This window comes from Pseudorasbora parva, chromosome 1, assembly GCF_024679245.1.
Source record: "Pseudorasbora parva isolate DD20220531a chromosome 1, ASM2467924v1, whole genome shotgun sequence".
NCBI classification, from domain to species: domain Eukaryota; kingdom Metazoa; phylum Chordata; class Actinopteri; order Cypriniformes; family Gobionidae; genus Pseudorasbora; species Pseudorasbora parva.
The window spans coordinates 36,576,983-36,593,754 of record NC_090172.1 but is presented as its reverse complement, the minus strand read 5'-3'; the positions used below and the strand labels follow the sequence as shown (position 1 = coordinate 36,593,754).

General features: G+C 39.1%; 1 protein-coding gene across 3 annotated transcripts in view; it reads left to right on the top strand.

Annotated features, from left to right (window-relative positions):
- The window catches only part of cep89 (centrosomal protein 89), a 137,092-nt gene extending 125,645 nt beyond the window's left edge, over window positions 1-11,447 (top strand). For all 3 annotated transcript variants that reach the window (XM_067439805.1, XM_067439813.1, XM_067439818.1), the window contains one exon: window positions 10,471-11,447. In XM_067439805.1, the coding sequence (XP_067295906.1) occupies window positions 10,471-10,786 (316 nt within the window). In that variant the 3' untranslated portion in view covers window positions 10,787-11,447. The remainder of the gene's footprint in view (window positions 1-10,470) is intronic.
- The last annotated feature ends 5,325 nt before the right edge of the window (window positions 11,448-16,772 follow it).

Genomic DNA, 16,772 nt, shown 5'->3' with positions numbered 1-16,772 from the left:
TAATGTAAGGAAATAAAATCAACAGATGAGACTGTAAAATGTAGATTATACTGCAAATTATATTGGATACATGCTGCGGATGATTCATTAACAAGACCATGTAATTTTAATAGATTAACACCTTACACTTAGTACTATACACTCACCTAAAGGATTATTAGGAACACCTGTTCAGTTTCTCATTAATGCAATTATCAACCAATCACATGGCAGTTGCTTCAATGCGTTTAGGGGTGTGGTCCTGGTCAAGACAATCTCCTGAACTCCAAACTGAATGTCAGAATGGGAAAGAAAGGTTATTTAAGCAGTTTGAGCGTAGCATGGTTGTTGTGCCAGACGGGCTGGTCTGAGTATTTCACAATCTGCTCAGTTACTGGGATTTTCACACACAACCATTTCTAGGGTTTACAAAGAATGGTGTGAAAAGGGGAAAAACATCCAGTTTGCGGCAGTCCTGTGGGCAAAAATGCCTTGTTGATGCTAGAGGTCAGAGGAGAATGGGCCGACTGATTCAAGCTGATAGAAGAGCAACTTTGACTGAAATAACCACTCGTTACAAACGAGGTATGCAGCAAAGCATTTGTGAAGCCACAACACACACAACCTTGAGGCGGATGGGCTACAACAGCAGAAGACCCCACCGGGTACCACTCATCTCCACTACAAATAGGAAAAAGAGGCTACAATTTGCACAAGCTCACCAAAATTGTCAGCTAAAGACTGGAAAAATGTTGCCTGGTCTGATGAGTCTCGATTTCTGTTGAGACATTCAGATGGTAGAGTCAGAATGTGACGTAAACAGAATGAGAACATGCATCCATCATGCCTTGTTACCACTGTGCAGGCTGGTGTTAGTGGTGTAATGGTGTGGGGGATGTTTTCTTGGCACACTTTAATTTTTCACATGATCATTCGAATATACTCCAGGGCTCTTTACTGATAGAAAGCCATATGCTAATCTCTGAAGTAACCCTTTAAAATATCTTCAAACCTAAAATCACTAAGCCGTGAGAGGGAACACTGTTTCCAGACCAATAGTTACTTCTCAGATTTTGATTAAAGATTACTGCAGCAAATATTTTTTTTTCTGTGTATTAACTTGCACAGATTAATTGTTCACTCTAAGACCTGTAATATGTGCTCACAAAGTAAATATGGTAAATTTTGATTTCTTGAGGACTTAAAGCTTGTCTGCCCCTGTATGTGTATATAGCCCTTGTTCTCTGTCAGACATTGAATGCATGTTCTCTGGTCTATCATGTTTTCTCCTGTTCCATGTTTTAATTGTTTAGGCCAGTTATCTTTCGTTCTATGACCTTGTGGATTATTTTAATAAACCTAAACCTGCATTTGGATCTGCTTCCCATCCTGCTGCTTTACCTGCCTGAATGTCTCGCCTTGTATCAGATTCTCATATATCGCTCATTTTAATAAAACGTTGTCTTAGATGTTTCTCCTGTAGACTCCTGTAGTCTCCTGTTGTCTAAGAAGTTCCTTAGGAGAAATAAAAGAGACAGACAAATGAGACACAGGAAAATTTGTGCAGAAAGAGAAAAAAGTCCAACATGAGAATGGGCTGTGAAAAACATGGGAGATCTCTTTGTCTTGGAGTTTGCTCTATTTTTATTATTATTGTATGCCTTTTTTTCATCTTTAAAGGACAGGACAGTATGAGTAGAGACAGGAACAATGAGAGAAGTGAGAAGGGAACAGGAAAATACTTAACTTCTAAAGGTACTAGTACTTCTAAACTTTAGAGGAGACAAATGTAATACCAGCAGAGACTCTAGGTAGGATAAAAATGTGAGCATAGTATGTGATGTGGAGATCTCTACAAAAACTTTAAAGTTGTCCATTGTGAGATTTTTTTGTCCCAGGAGACTCAAGAAAAGTCCCCACTTGATGTTAAAGTAATCTCATTTTTGAGATGTTAAAGATGTTATCTATTTTTTAAATGATATTTTTTAAGTGATATTTTTATCATAATATAATATTAGGCCATGATAGTCATAGGCTATCAGCATGTTAACTGGTAACCCTGCAGTTTTTCGTAAAATAAGTTCTCTGTAAAATAAAATAAATTATATTATTATTATTATTATTATTATTATTATTATTACATAATAATTATTAATTTATTAGTCATATTAATAAGCACAAGATCTGGGGGCAAATTGTGCAACCCTTAAATCCATGCTCAACAAACTTGGAGTTCTTTATAAAAAAAAATTTATTTGTTTTAAAAATCAAATTTTTGATCACAATTTTGACCAGAAAAATCATGATTAGAGTTTTCGCCTAAATCGTACAATAAACTATAACCTGTAAGTTGATGAAAATGTAATGCAGTACACTTTAGGGCTGCAACAAACTTTTTTTTTTTTTTAAATAGACTAATCTACCGATTATTAGAACGATTCATCGACTAATTGTCGATTATTGTAAGTTTTGAGCGATTATTCAATTAGTTAAAACATTGAGGTATACATATTCTAACTATAATATAAAAAAAGAAAATCACTTTAGCTTTTTGAAATGGTTGTTTTAATGAACTTTGAACAACCTAACAGTTCATTCTCTTTAAGTTCTCAGATTTCTGTCCAACTCAAATCACACACAATTGCTTTCTACACATTGTTTAAATATTCTGTTCTCTTACTCTCTTAAAAATTAGCTGTAATTCCTTTTGACGAAAAAAGTGATCAATAATAGGTTCTGCTTAAATGGGACATTTACTTCAGGACACAAAGAATGGTAAAATATTAATCTGCAAACTATTATTACAAGTATACAAATTACAATCTTTTTTACATGACAATTGATTTGGTGAAACTTTCCCACACTTTGCCAGATTGGATTCGTTTGCACTCTGTCATAATATGCCCTGTTTTCTTCTACCGCAATAGCATTTGTAAGGGCTGCCTTACACTCTAGCGCCACAGTGCCGTAGCAGTCAAATCGTGATATTGCAGGCCCTTAGGTCAGGTGAGATCAAACGACTACTTGACAACTTTTTACGATAAATTTTTAGCAAGAATTTTTTATTGTCGATAATGTCGACTAATCATTTCAGCCCTAGTGCACTTACTGCCACAGATATGGCTGTTCCAGTGACAGACAATATATACAGTATCTGTCATTTGCTGGTCAAAAACCTTGTAATGCATTTGAGCTTGATTCTCATAAAATGTTGAAATTATAATGGCATGTGCAAGTGTCTTATATAAAGCCAAAATTAATTCAACAACACTGTGCCTAATTTAATACACAGTTTCTGCCTGACAGCGACAATATATAATGTGTTGTTTTATCATCATCAACAAAATATAGCTAGCTACCGTGACGTGACTACTACTTTTAATATATATAGTTTTAATATGCCATTTGAAGCAATGTATGTTTGTGTCATTTTGTTTGTACAAAATTTTTAGTGGTGTCCTTAATACATTTTTTTTACTTATCAAAAAACAGTTGGGAAACGCTGCTCTAATACATGTAGCAAATTAGCTCTTAAGGGAAATATTAATAATTATTCATAACTCATTATGATTAATTATGACTATTTGAATCATTTAAATAGATTAACTTTATGTAGCTACATTAATATTGCAATCAATCAATCAGTTAATTTGTGAACATTTAGTATTGATTATTACTTAATTCTAAGAAAAGGATATTTTTCATGGCTACAGAAAAAATATTCTTCCTTTGTATTTATATAAGCGCTTAGAGCGCATAACCAGATCGATCATTTAAGGGACAATTTGTTTGCAGGCAGGGAGTCAGAACCAAACATATATTGTGCACAAAATTTAATATCTATAAATCACGAACGAGACATGAAACACATACATACACAAAACATACATAGCAAGAGTTGAAGTGAAAGTGGTTAGAGGAACCGGGTCAGTACAGAGGGATGAAGTCTAAAGGGTCTAAAACCTTGAGAGAAACCATCGATGACTACAAGCCCCTTTGTCTGAACCATAGACTGTAAAAAAATATGGACGTAGTGTCCGTGACGTCACCCATAGGATTCTGATAAGCCGTTCTGAAGCTTAAAGTAGAGTTGAGCTAGCCGTCACCATCTTGCGAGCGAGTCATTGCGTGTCACTCCCGGATAACAGAAAATGGGCAAAAAGGCGGGATGTGCGCGGAGCTGAGGTGACGCAATGGCTATAGACGGCAGATAAATGGCGATCCACTTGTAACCACGCCCTTAATTATGCAGAATTGTAAGGCTTTATATAACGCAAACGAATGAGTTATAAAAAAGTTTACCCCCCTCCCAGTTGTCATGAAGATCAAAATTAGCCGTATAGGCAAAAACCACAATTTGTACCAGGCTGTAAACATGTTTTATTCTGCTGTAAAGTTGAGAATTTTAACATGGGGCTAAATGAGATTCTGCTCCCTTCTGGAGCCTGCCTCTAGCGGCCAGTTAAGGAATTGCAGTTTACATTACTTCCGTATTGGCTTCAAGAGAGATCGCGGGAGGTTGCCGCTTGGTCTGAACAAAGGGGTTTACAGTTTTACTCACTACACAGCAATCTGTTTTGCGTACGATACTTGCATATGGCTTGAGCCGTAGAAGACCGTCCAGGTGGAAATCGCAGAAGAAAGTTCGATGGTTTGGTCTGATGGGTTTACCACGTATGATTCCTTCCATGGTGAGTGAAGGAAAGATGCTGAACTTGCAGAGTCTCTGATGGTCGAAGAAGGTCCACATGATGTGTTGGGGCCTGCTGGCTCAATAGTCATGTGTGGGCCTCGGGTTTCTGGTCCCACACAGCACATGGCTCTGTGTATGGAGACCCTCCCTCCTTGGAGGGCCTGCATTGGTGGCCTGGCTCAAAGGCCAGCCACGATGACGAGTTGGTTCAGCCAGAGAGAGAAGAGAGAGGGAGGGCATCTGAGCACCTCTCTTTTTAAGGTCTGGGAGTAGTCACACCCTCCTGGGTTAGACTTAACCAATGAGATTGTTGGGATTTCCAAGCGGGAAATTCCTCTGGAGATTTTATGGCTCTTTGTTTCAAGCTTGAATCAATGGGTCTCTGCCCATTCATACTCTAATTAATGCAACAAACACACACTGCATTCTCTGAATAAGTGACATACATGAAAGTGTAAGTCGTGAAGTGAGCATTAATTTGATAGGAGACATGACATATATGAGGTTACCTGAACTAGTAAGTTGTTAAGACAAAGACAAAAAGATGCAAAATACCATACAGAAGAAACATTTTACAAGACAGTTGTGTTTACATACAATGCCCTGGGGTGCATGTTCATTTATAGATGGTTTGTCTATAATTTGAGGCAAAAGCGTGTGTTTTACAAGCTTTGTGTCTTTAACTCTGGACTTTTCATGTGGCCAAATTCTTTTGGGCCGTAAAACGTCATATCAGATGGTTTCCAGGGTAACGGAGAATCTTTCTCTGTTGTGTTGGGGGAAGGTCCTGTTACTAAGCACAAAGCATTCAAAACATATTTGTTAAATGTAACTGGCGATTGTGTGTTTGATTCGCCTGAGTCGCTACACACAATAAGCTTCAATTAAGACAGTTAGCGTTCCTTCGTTGCTAGTTATAAAGTGATGTTTTAGAATTGGTAATGGAGGCCTTGTCTCAACTGTTAAACTGTCAATTTAAGATTTTGAATCCATGGTGGACGAAAGTTGTTCTGCACAAAATAGTGTTTTAAAAGACACTCCGTTGTTGTTTATTTACACATTTATACTTTGTGCTGTCAAAGTAGCCATGCAATAGCGCTCTATATACAGTATCAGCATGGCTTTGATTACCTATGCCACCCGGTTACTTACTTGCGTAATTTTGTTTAAATATAATGCAATATCACACGAGTGCCCTCTTTGGTGCCTCACACTCCCACTGGTGCCCTTTTAAAAACAATATGTATGTGGCTGCATATGGTTGCCAACCTATGTCTTTAACCACTAAGTAACCCCATGAGGAAGAAACCAAGCATGAAGTCAACATTTCCTATCTTTGACATTAGCCGTTCACCATTAAATTACAGTTTGGTTGGTCTGACGAAGATAAAATGTATGGCATCATTCAAAGTGGCTTTTTACACACAGTGACACAGCAGAAAGTGGCACAACCTCATTACTCAAATTACTACTGCTCCCATGAACCTACTTCCTCGGTGCAGCATTCACAAAGTACTCTCCCATCTCTCTCATTTCTTTTTTAATCTCTTCTAGAAGACTTTGATGCTAAAACCAGCCCGGTCAATATTGCTCTCTCTCTCTCTCTCTCTCTCTCTCTCTCTCTCTCTCTCTCTCTCTCTCTCTCTCTCTCTCTCTCTCTCTCTCTCTCTCTCTCTCTCTCTCTTTCATCTCCTGACGTTCAGCACTCAGACGTGTCACTTCTTTCCTTCACGCCCACTCGCGCCGTCTGGTCCTATTCCCTCTTTCTTTTGGCAACTAGGTCATGAGAATGAGAGTGAAAGCAAACACTAGCAATCGATTAGATGGTGAGAGGGGCCTGCAGGAAGCATGAATTGAATTGAATTACCTGAATGATTATTATTTCTGTCTTCATGTATTTTAAGAGGACAGTATTAGGAGAGAAATGTTTTCTACCAACGTTAATTCCTGTATGGGTTGTTGAAGTGCACTGATCAGAATCTATGCATTGATCAGTCATATTAAAGTTTTATTATATAATATGATGATGCTTTTAGCTACTAATTATAGTGTAGTATATTCTCAGCCCCATTTTCAGCACAGAAAATGCACAAGTCTGATGATACCATTTGGAATACCATTTATACCTTCAGATCTGATATTAATCTGTCAGACATGTCTCTTCTACTGATCTGTCAGTCTGTGGGTTTATTCGTCTCTCACTTCTGCCTTCCCCACATCACTCTGTCCTACTGTCTGACACTATTGATCAGCTGACCCACCCACTGACAGCAATCTCTCTGTTTCTCCTCTCTGTTATAAATCTCTAAGGTGACAGGGGCAGGATAGCTGTGTGCATAGATAAGGCCTTGTTTGGCTTTTGCTGAGACTGCACAATATGTGATGAATAGAAAGGAGGAAGGAGAGGAAAAGGGCACCTGCAAGGAGAAATAAAAGATTCTTGAGTTGGGAATCTCATTAGGTATTTAAAGATATGAAAAATATACATTATTTTAAATATAAATATTTACCTGACTCTTTGTCTGGATGTGAAAAGAGCAACACCAGGCACTATATCCATGAGTGATGAAGTTATGTATAATATTCAGTATTAGAACAAATCTGCTGTCATGAACTGTTGTGACTGAAACGTGGATATATTTTTTTTAAATAAGCATTTTTGAGTTTGATTCAGAAATGGAATCAATGGAACTCTCACCACCACTCCATTTCTGGACCCTTTACCTTAAACCTTAAAGGTCCAGAAATGGAGTAGTGGTGAGATCATGAACCTTAATGATATCTCATTCTTAATTTGTAGGTTTTAATTTGGAGTTGTGACCAACACTACTGCCATCGAGTGACCTATAGCAGCGGCTGTTTGCTTAGTGACACAAAGAGCTAGGTCTGTGGTGCGGCACATTTTAGCAACCGCTTCAGGCAACAGTCCTTGGCACATCTTTTAGCAGACCTCTCTGGTAGGCCTCTAAATAGGGCCCTTCCAATAGAATGACTCACCCTGGTAGAGATAACTCACAAACATATCTTCCATGGGGGGCATACTCACATATCCCTTCTCGGTTAATCCTTCCACATTCACATAGTTTGGATGCTGAAAAGCATTAACCCACCCTGAATAATGCTTCATCCAGGACTTCTCCATGTCACAGTGGAGTTTAGGAAGAAATAGAAGGCTCAATGGGGAACCAAACATGGCCTATCAGGAAGCGCTTGTTCAGGCTTCCAATGAGTGACTTCCTAATTTTTCACACCTACAAGTAAGATCCAATCTGTTTGTTGCATAGGCCATGATGTCTAGCAATCTCTCATATGCATGGTGAGCAGATTGAGAGAACTCAATAAACACACTTTCCTCAACCTCTTCAACCATGTCTGCTTCCTCCTGGCTGGATAATGCCAGCGATATGATCAAGGTACGAGAAAGAACTATCCCTTTCTTGAACTCCTCTGCGAGCTCGACCTGCGATCCCCACGACTTAAGTCTCCACTGTGCCTCTGCAAAAGCAGGGCCTAAGACGCAGATGCTTATCCCACATCCCTCGAGAATAGGGACAAACGTGAACGGAGCTTTCTCATTTTTTAATTTCTCACAATGGCCGTGCATGCTCCTCTCCCAAGCTATGAACACAGATCGTGTGGCCTCAGGTATCAGAAATTATGTTTTTGTTAAACAAGGTTCAGGAGGAGCTCGTTCAGATAATTGACACAGGTGCAGAGCACTCAGCTAAATCAGCAATAAGAGGTGTATATATACGCAGCAGTCTTACCACCATTTTGTTGAGTTATCAGAATCCCTCCACCACCCCCTCTCCACTTTTCTCTTTTAGTTTTAATCAATACATACACCGGGGGTACTCTGGGTTCAGGCCAAATTCCGAGCTTGAAGCCCTCCCTCCCCCTGGACAGCACGCCAAATACGCATTTAAATGTACTCTCCATAAATTATAAAGTGTGAACTTCTGAAACCTGGGATACAGAGGCACTTACTTCCCAAAATACTTGCTAGGATTCTCCATTTTAGATCCTGCCTTCAGTACACTCTAACAACACAACAGCTCCTGAAGACAAAAAAGCTGATGAAGTGTACTACAGATGTCCTCTTATTTAACTTCTCACTTGCACTTTAAACGCTGGTTACTGTGATGGCATCCCATAGCATCCTTCCAAGACACAGTGTAGAGTTAACATTTGAAAGGGAAAATATTGTATTTGATCATCACAAACATTCACACATAAACATTTCATTCTGTTTCTGAGGTACGTGGTGTCTGAAGTGGTGAGTGGAGATGAGCTTGACCAAGTCTGCTCTACAGACGGAGACAGAACCACGTCAAGATGTTTGGTCTGGAAACTCACCATAGACAGGGCTCAATCCGAGGGGCGGGATAAACGGTTGTCTTTCAAACTCCCTCTGCACGCGATAGGATAGCGCTACGTTACACCAACCAGAGCAACGAAGGTGAAGCAGAGCTCGCTGACTGATTAAACATTCGCCGTATCCGGTCGGCTAAACTACGAACACATCTTCCCGCTCTTTGTTCTTTTCTCAGAGAAAAGCTTAACTCCAAGTCTTCCAGAGTCGCGGTCAGAGCTGATTTGAAAGACCGCCGCCGTTCGCCAGTTTCTGTGTTAACTAGAAGCACGCAAACGCAACTCGGCCGTCGTCATTATGGCCCCGCCCGCCGACTCTATACATGATGTGATTGGGCCGTCCAGATTTTGAGGAACACAGCTCAGAAGGGTATTGAGAGTGCCTAGACGACACTTGCGGGCAAATTAAATTTGCTGCCGCTAGGGTGCGTCTAGATTTCTAGGCTAGGTCAGACCTGCTTTACACTGCTTAAGTCTGTGAGAATGCCATGTATTGAGGCAGGCAGAGGAGAAAATGGCAGCTTAAAAAACACATCCTAATAACAGATTAGAATTCCGCAAAGTAAAGGGCACTTACAGAAATGACTCTCCGCTTTCCACACGGTGAGAGACAAAGAAAAATTGTCATTAACTCTGTGTGTGTGTGTGTGTGTGTGTGTGTGTGTGTGTGTGTGTGTGTGTGTGTGTGTGTGTGTGTGTGTGTGTGTGTGTGTGTGTGTGTGTGTGTGTGTGTGACCTGGTAATCCCTACGTTATGGGGACAAAATGTCCCCACAAAGATGGCAATATCCGAAATCCTTGTCCTTGTGGGGACATTTTTAGGTCCCCATGAGGAAAACATCTTATAAATCACACAGAAGGAGTTTTTTTGAGAAAGTAAAAATGCAGAATGTCTCCTGTGATGGGTAGGTTTAGGGGCAGGGGCAGTGTAGGGGGATAGGATGTACAGTTTGTACAGTATGAAATCCATTACGCCTATGGAAAGTCCCCATAAAACATGGAAACATGACATGTGTGTGTGTGTGTGTGTGTGTGTGTGTGTGTGTGTGTGGAAGCGAGGTTGTGCGTCAACAGTTGGTTGGGCTAATTGATCTATCATTATGACAGCTTACACCCCTCTGCCACTCGGTCATCTCATGTTTGTGCCTCAGCACATTTCCAGTTAATACCTGTTATTATTGCACAGTTGAGTCCTCAGAATCCTGGTGAGCGAATCCACTGCTATTGACTGGAGGGTACAAAATGACTGAAAGGTCACAGAGATTTGTGTGTGATCATGTGTATTTTCAATGCTTGTGTGTGTTTGCTTGAGTGTGAAGCAAGGCATTATCCTTTTTAGAGTGCTTGATGGTAGCTTGTATTAGCCTATCCATACTGCAATGAAACAATCCCCCCCTCCCCGTCTCTCTCTCTTTGTGTGTTTCTCAGAGAAGTGGAAGGTGAATTGGAGGTGGTTTGGGAGGCAGCGACCAGAGAGAGTCAGCGCTTGAAAGAGGTGGTGTTGAGGAGCAGTTCACTGAGTCCAGCCACCATGGCTCCAGCCCTACGCAGCACTTCCGGCAAGTCTCCTGCCAGGATCCCCCGTGTAGAGGATCATTTGTCCTGCCCGCTGCCCCCTCCCTTCACCTCCAAACAGAGTCGTCTGCCACATCCTTTACAGTGCAGCCCCATGTTTGACTCTGATTCCGACCAGCACCAGAACTTGTCATCCGATGAGAGTGACAAGAGCGGACGGGACTCCTAATAATTCCATATTCTTAATAAGTGTGTTGAGTTCATGGATTCATTTTCATGATTTACTTGAATGCTTAATATGTTTTCATATGAAATACATGAGACCCTTAAATACAAAACCATCATGTGCTTTGATGCTTTTTCTCAGCATATATGTCTATCGCAGTGTTCTTAATTGTTGAATGATTATCCTGTAGATGGAGAACGGTACAGCATATATTAAGCTACTGAGCTCATCTCAGAAAGTGACAGAGCAGATCCAGCAGTGGATACACACAATTTCACAGGAAATTCTGTTACACAAGCCATATGATGAATGAACAACAGAAATATTTCTCATTCTCTCTAGAATGATGGATTTGCACAAAAGAAGGCCTTGCACTGTCTACGGTTGTTCCTCTTAATTTTCTATAATAAGGACAAAGTATGATATACAATGATATAATTAGTATCCCTGTTTTATTTTTGTGCTAATGACCTGCAGTAGGTCTCTTAACTGTTCCAAATTACTGAAAAATGTCTTGAGGAAAACAATAAATCCATTCGATTATGCATATGCTGCCTCATTATCAGTGAACATGTCAAGGTTATCGTAAAATCTCTTAGGAATTATTAAAACAAATAGATTTTCTCAGCTTTTTGTTCTTTTTTATTCAAGTGTTGATTCTAGATGTAGCTAGATGCGCAGGGGGGGTCTTCGTTGTTGTTTTTCAAGCGCTGTTTATTCATAGTAATTTTTGTATTATGGAGGGGAAATAAATAAATATTCTATAAACTTCTTATATACAACAATTGATGTGAGGTTTTCCTGAGGAGAGAAACATGAATTCCATATATAAACGATATTCAGCCAATCAGCTGTGGTCAGGACAAAACGCAGCAATACATACAGTGACGCTATTGCAATACCTTAGCGATTTAAAATGAAATAAAAAACAATCCCTATTTGATTGTTGCTGCATTATTAGGACAGTCAATAGCAAAATTATAACCCAAAGATCACTATTCTCAAAACAACCCTGGACGTCTGTGCAGTTCGTGTGCATGTTCACGAGCTCACAACAGAAACAGAGCACATTAACAGTGTGCAACAAATTCCGATCAGATGTGAGTAAAAAGAAATAAAATTAAAGCTGCGAGCAGCGATGACGGGCCCAAGCCGGGGGCACCGCCACTCCGGTGGCATCAGCTTAACTGTGCACAGCAGGCAATAGGCATTTAATATTGGAATAAATAAATAAAGGGACTATGTCAAAGTCATTTGAATTCACCTCATTAACTGCAGCAACTGGTGCTGCTATGACCAGGAACCACAACACTCACATCTATGAGATCAATTACATTTTATTCTTTAATTTTATGTCAGGTGATGTCAAATGTCAATTTCAAAATGAGTGCAGAATACTGTCCAAATGCTGAAGTTGTATTATCCTTACACTTCTCTTAAAAATAAATTAAGCCAAATCACAGAGACCGCAACAATGATTTTAATATCAGTGTCAGGTAAGAGTAATATGCGTGCATAAAATTTATAGAAGTTTATTATAAACAGCCACTTTAATAAGATCATGTGAAATTATATTTTTTTTATCCATTTGAATTTTATCAATAAATAATTAGTTTAAAGAGGTGTCATACGTGATCTTTGCAAACACAGCACATGACCTTCTTTAAAGCCCATGTTATAGAAAACAATTAAAAGTATTAGGATATAACTTTCAATTATGTGCAAATGTATTTTTTGCAGCTCAAAATATTGTAAGTTCAGAAGACCAGTGTTATATATATATAATACATTTTTTTAAACTTATTTTTCACAATAAAGTGATAGATATTGCTGATAGCCTATGATATGAAAGGGTTAAATTATGAAAAACAAGAAACAAGGCGACATACACAGAGTGAGAGAGACCTCCTCCACACACACACACACACACACACACACACACACACACACACACACACACACACACAGAGTGATCCTGAGAGAGGGAGAGTGAGGGGGGAGGGGGAATGACAGACACAAAATCTAAACAGTGAGAGATCATTGTTTTTATTTCACTGTCTGAAAACACTGTTTTGCAATAACAACAATAGTTTTATCTTCAAAACAGTGTTCCCTAGGACATATCCAACCTGGTTACTAAATAAGGCTACACTTCCACCTTCTGGTTATTCTATATGCCGGTAGCTCATTGGTTCTCATTTTTGTCCTTAAACAAAAGGCATTAATCTTCTCATTTTTTTAAGTTACACACACTACTTTTTTTTTCCTTTTCTTTTTAAAGACAATTAAATGTGTTTTTTCTTTTGTTAGTAATGTTTTTTTAAATATTTATATTTTTTTATTAATAATTATTTGTATTAACACAATTATTTAACTAATTATATAAAACAATATTGTCAATGCCCTACAAATAAACTGGTTTTATACATGAATTTTTTTATTCAAACCCAGAATAATAAGTTTAATCCTTTAATGCAGGCCAAAGCACAGCATTGAGAGGTAATCTTTTTAGACAGAAGAGTGGCTCACACACACACACACACACACACACACACACACACACACACACACACACACACACACACACACACACACACACACACACACACATAGTGATCCTAAGAGAGGGAGAAGGAGGGGGGAGGGGGAATGACAGACACAAAATCTAAACAGTGAGAGAACATTGTTTTTATTTCACTGTCTGAAAACACTGTTTTGCAATAACAACAATAGTTTTATCTTCAAAACAGTGTTCCCTAGGACATATCCAACCTGGTTACTAAATAAGGCTACACTTCCAACTTCTGGTTATTCTATATACCGGTAGCTCATTGGTTATCATTTTTGTCCTTAAACATTAATCTTCTCATTTTTAAGTTACACACACCAATTACTTTTTGTTGAAAAAGACAATTAAATGTGTTTTTTCCTTTGTTAGTAATTTTTTTTAAATATTTATATGTTTAATAATTATTTGTATTAACACAATTATTTAACTAATTATATAAAACAATATTGTCAATGCCCTACAAATAAACTGGTTTTATACATTTATTTTTTTATTCAAACCCAGAATAATATGTGTTATCCTTTAATGCAGGCCAAAGCACAGCATTGAGAGGTAATCTTTTTAGCGCACACGCACGCACACACACACACACACACACACACACACACACACACACACACACACACACACACACACACACACACACACACACTCATGTCTGGTTCACTATCTTTCTGGGGACTCATAGACGTAATGGTTTTTATGCTTTACAAACCATATATTCTGTCCTCCTGCCCCTACCCCTAAACCTACCCATTTCACAAAACTTTCTGCATTTTTACATTTTCAAAAGAACTCATTCTGTATGATTTATAAGCTTTTGTACCCATTGGGACCTCAATTTAGGCCCCTACAGTGACATGTGTCCCCATGAGTCTGTGTGCATTCAGGTTGAAGTCCCCACCAGGCTAGAACAACACACACACACACACACACACACACACACACACACACACACACACACACACACACACACACAGTAGTAATGCTGAAGTATGCTGCAGGCAACTCAAATCAGCTCAGCCCATCCCCCCATCCACAACACCCCCCTTCACCCCCCCCACCCCTGCCCCTCACACACACACACACACACACACACACTCATGTCTGGTTCACTATCTTTTTCTGGGGACTCACCATAGACGTAATGGTTTTTATGCTGTACAAACCATATATTCTGTCCTCATACACTGCTCCTACCCCTAAACCTACCCATCACACAACTTTCTGCATTTTCACCTTTTCAAAGTAACTCATTCTGTCTGATTTATAAGCTTTTGTACCCATTGGGAAGTCCCCATGAGTCTGTGTGCATTCAGGTTTAAGTCCCCACCAGGCTAGAAAACCATTCACACACACACACAGAGGTAAGGTTTTTTTGCTTGAAAACTTATACAATATTGCCCTCTACTGGTCATTTAAGTGAGAGCATAAGTGTTGAAAAAAAAACAAAAAAAAAAACAGTGTGATATATAGAATAACCAGCAGGTGGGAGTATAGCCTTATTTATGAACCAGGCACTTGTGTTCTTATTTTGTGTTTTTTAGGCTTTTGCTACGGGACCACCGTTTGAGATATCCAATAACCGTTCGCATTTTAGCATCTTCTGTATATTTACTTCATGTTGTCCGAGTTTGGAGGAGATTGAATGAATCGCTTTTGAGGAGAAGGTAAAAACTCAGAGCTCGCTTTGCCACTTCTTGTTATCTTCCAACCAAATTATCTGACTTCCTGTTGGTCAGAGCTAATGACTGTAAATTAGAAAGTTGTCCGGCTCGAAATGTACAATATATATACCGAGTTTGGTGAATGTAGATAAAACTAACCCCCCCACTTTGGACAAAAGTGACACACTTCCTGCTGCCAGTTGGTGGCGCTATAACTTTGACTCACAAAAGTCATATCCATGTGATCGGCCTCTTACAACGAACACACAGCTGAAGTTTCATCAAAATGAATTAATGTATGCAAAAGTTATAACACACTTCCTGTTTCCCTTTTCTCGCCATAAATTTGTCTCTTCGCCACGGCCAAACCGTTCGAGGTATCAAAAAGTTGCTCGCAATTTGGCATCCTCAGTGTCTTGACTTCATGCTGACCGAGTTTGGTGCTGATCGGGTGAATCGTCTAGGAGGAGTATCGCAAATTCCACAGCGTGCGTTTTCCGAACAACCCATAATAGCTCACTTCCTGTTGGGCTGACACATAACTTAGAGCACGAAAGTTGTTTGGCCCGATGAGCTCTATATGTGTACCGAGTTTCATATGTGTACGTGAAAGTGTGTTTCATTTATAGACCACGTTTTCAGACCCCACTTTAGGGGGCGCTGTCGAGCCCCCCTGCCACGCCCGGGTCCCAGCCTCAGCCCGGCCCTGATGGCCGCGCATTCTGATGCGTGTGCAAAGTTTCAAGAGTTTTCGAGCATGGGAAGGGCCCCCAAAATGCCCAAATAGTCGGGTTAAAATAATAATAATAATAATAATTAAAGCTGCGAGCAGCGATGACGGGCCCAAGCCGGGGGCACCGCCACCCCGGTGGCATCAGCTTAACTGTGCACAGCAGGCAATAGGCATTTAATATGGGAAAAAATAAATAAAGAGATTATGTCTAAGTCATTTGAATTCACCTCATTAACTGCAGCAACTGGTGCTGCTATGACCAGGAACCACAAAAGTCACATCTCTGAGATCAATTACATTTTATTCATTAATTTTATGTCAGATGATGTCAAATGTCAATTTCAAAATGAGTGCAGAATACTGTCCAAATGCTGAAGTTGTATTATCCTTACACTTCTCTTTATGTGTTTTTGACCTACCGTAGCTTGTGATTGTTCACCAATTTTATGCAGCAAAAAGCATGCTTGTTTTTATTTCAATATGTGTGGCATTCAATATTTTTTTTAAATAAAAAATAATAAAAAATAAAGCCAAATCACAGAAACCGCAAAAATTATTTTAATATCAGTGTCAGGTAAGAGGAATATGCCTGCATACATTTTATGGAAGTGTATTATAAACAGCCACTTTTAAATGTTTAAATGTAATTAAATTTAAAATAACGATATCAAAGTCATCTGAATATGCCATATTTACTGGTCAAAGTCGACCTCTCTAAAACATGCAGCATGTTTGTATACCGCTGAGAATGTGCACGACCGGCAATATGCATTTAAACAGGAGAATATTTGAAAATTGCTCTAATATGCCACATGTATCACAGCAGCTGGTACCCCTATGACCACAAGCCACACCTATTATGAAATTTAAATATAGATTTTTTTTAATGTATTAGGATATAATGGGTCACTTTCAATTATGTGCAAATGTATATTTTGCAGCTCAAAATGTTGTAAGTTCAGAAGGCCAGTATTTAATTAAAGATATAGTATATTTTGTGTTTTTTTTTAAACTTATTTT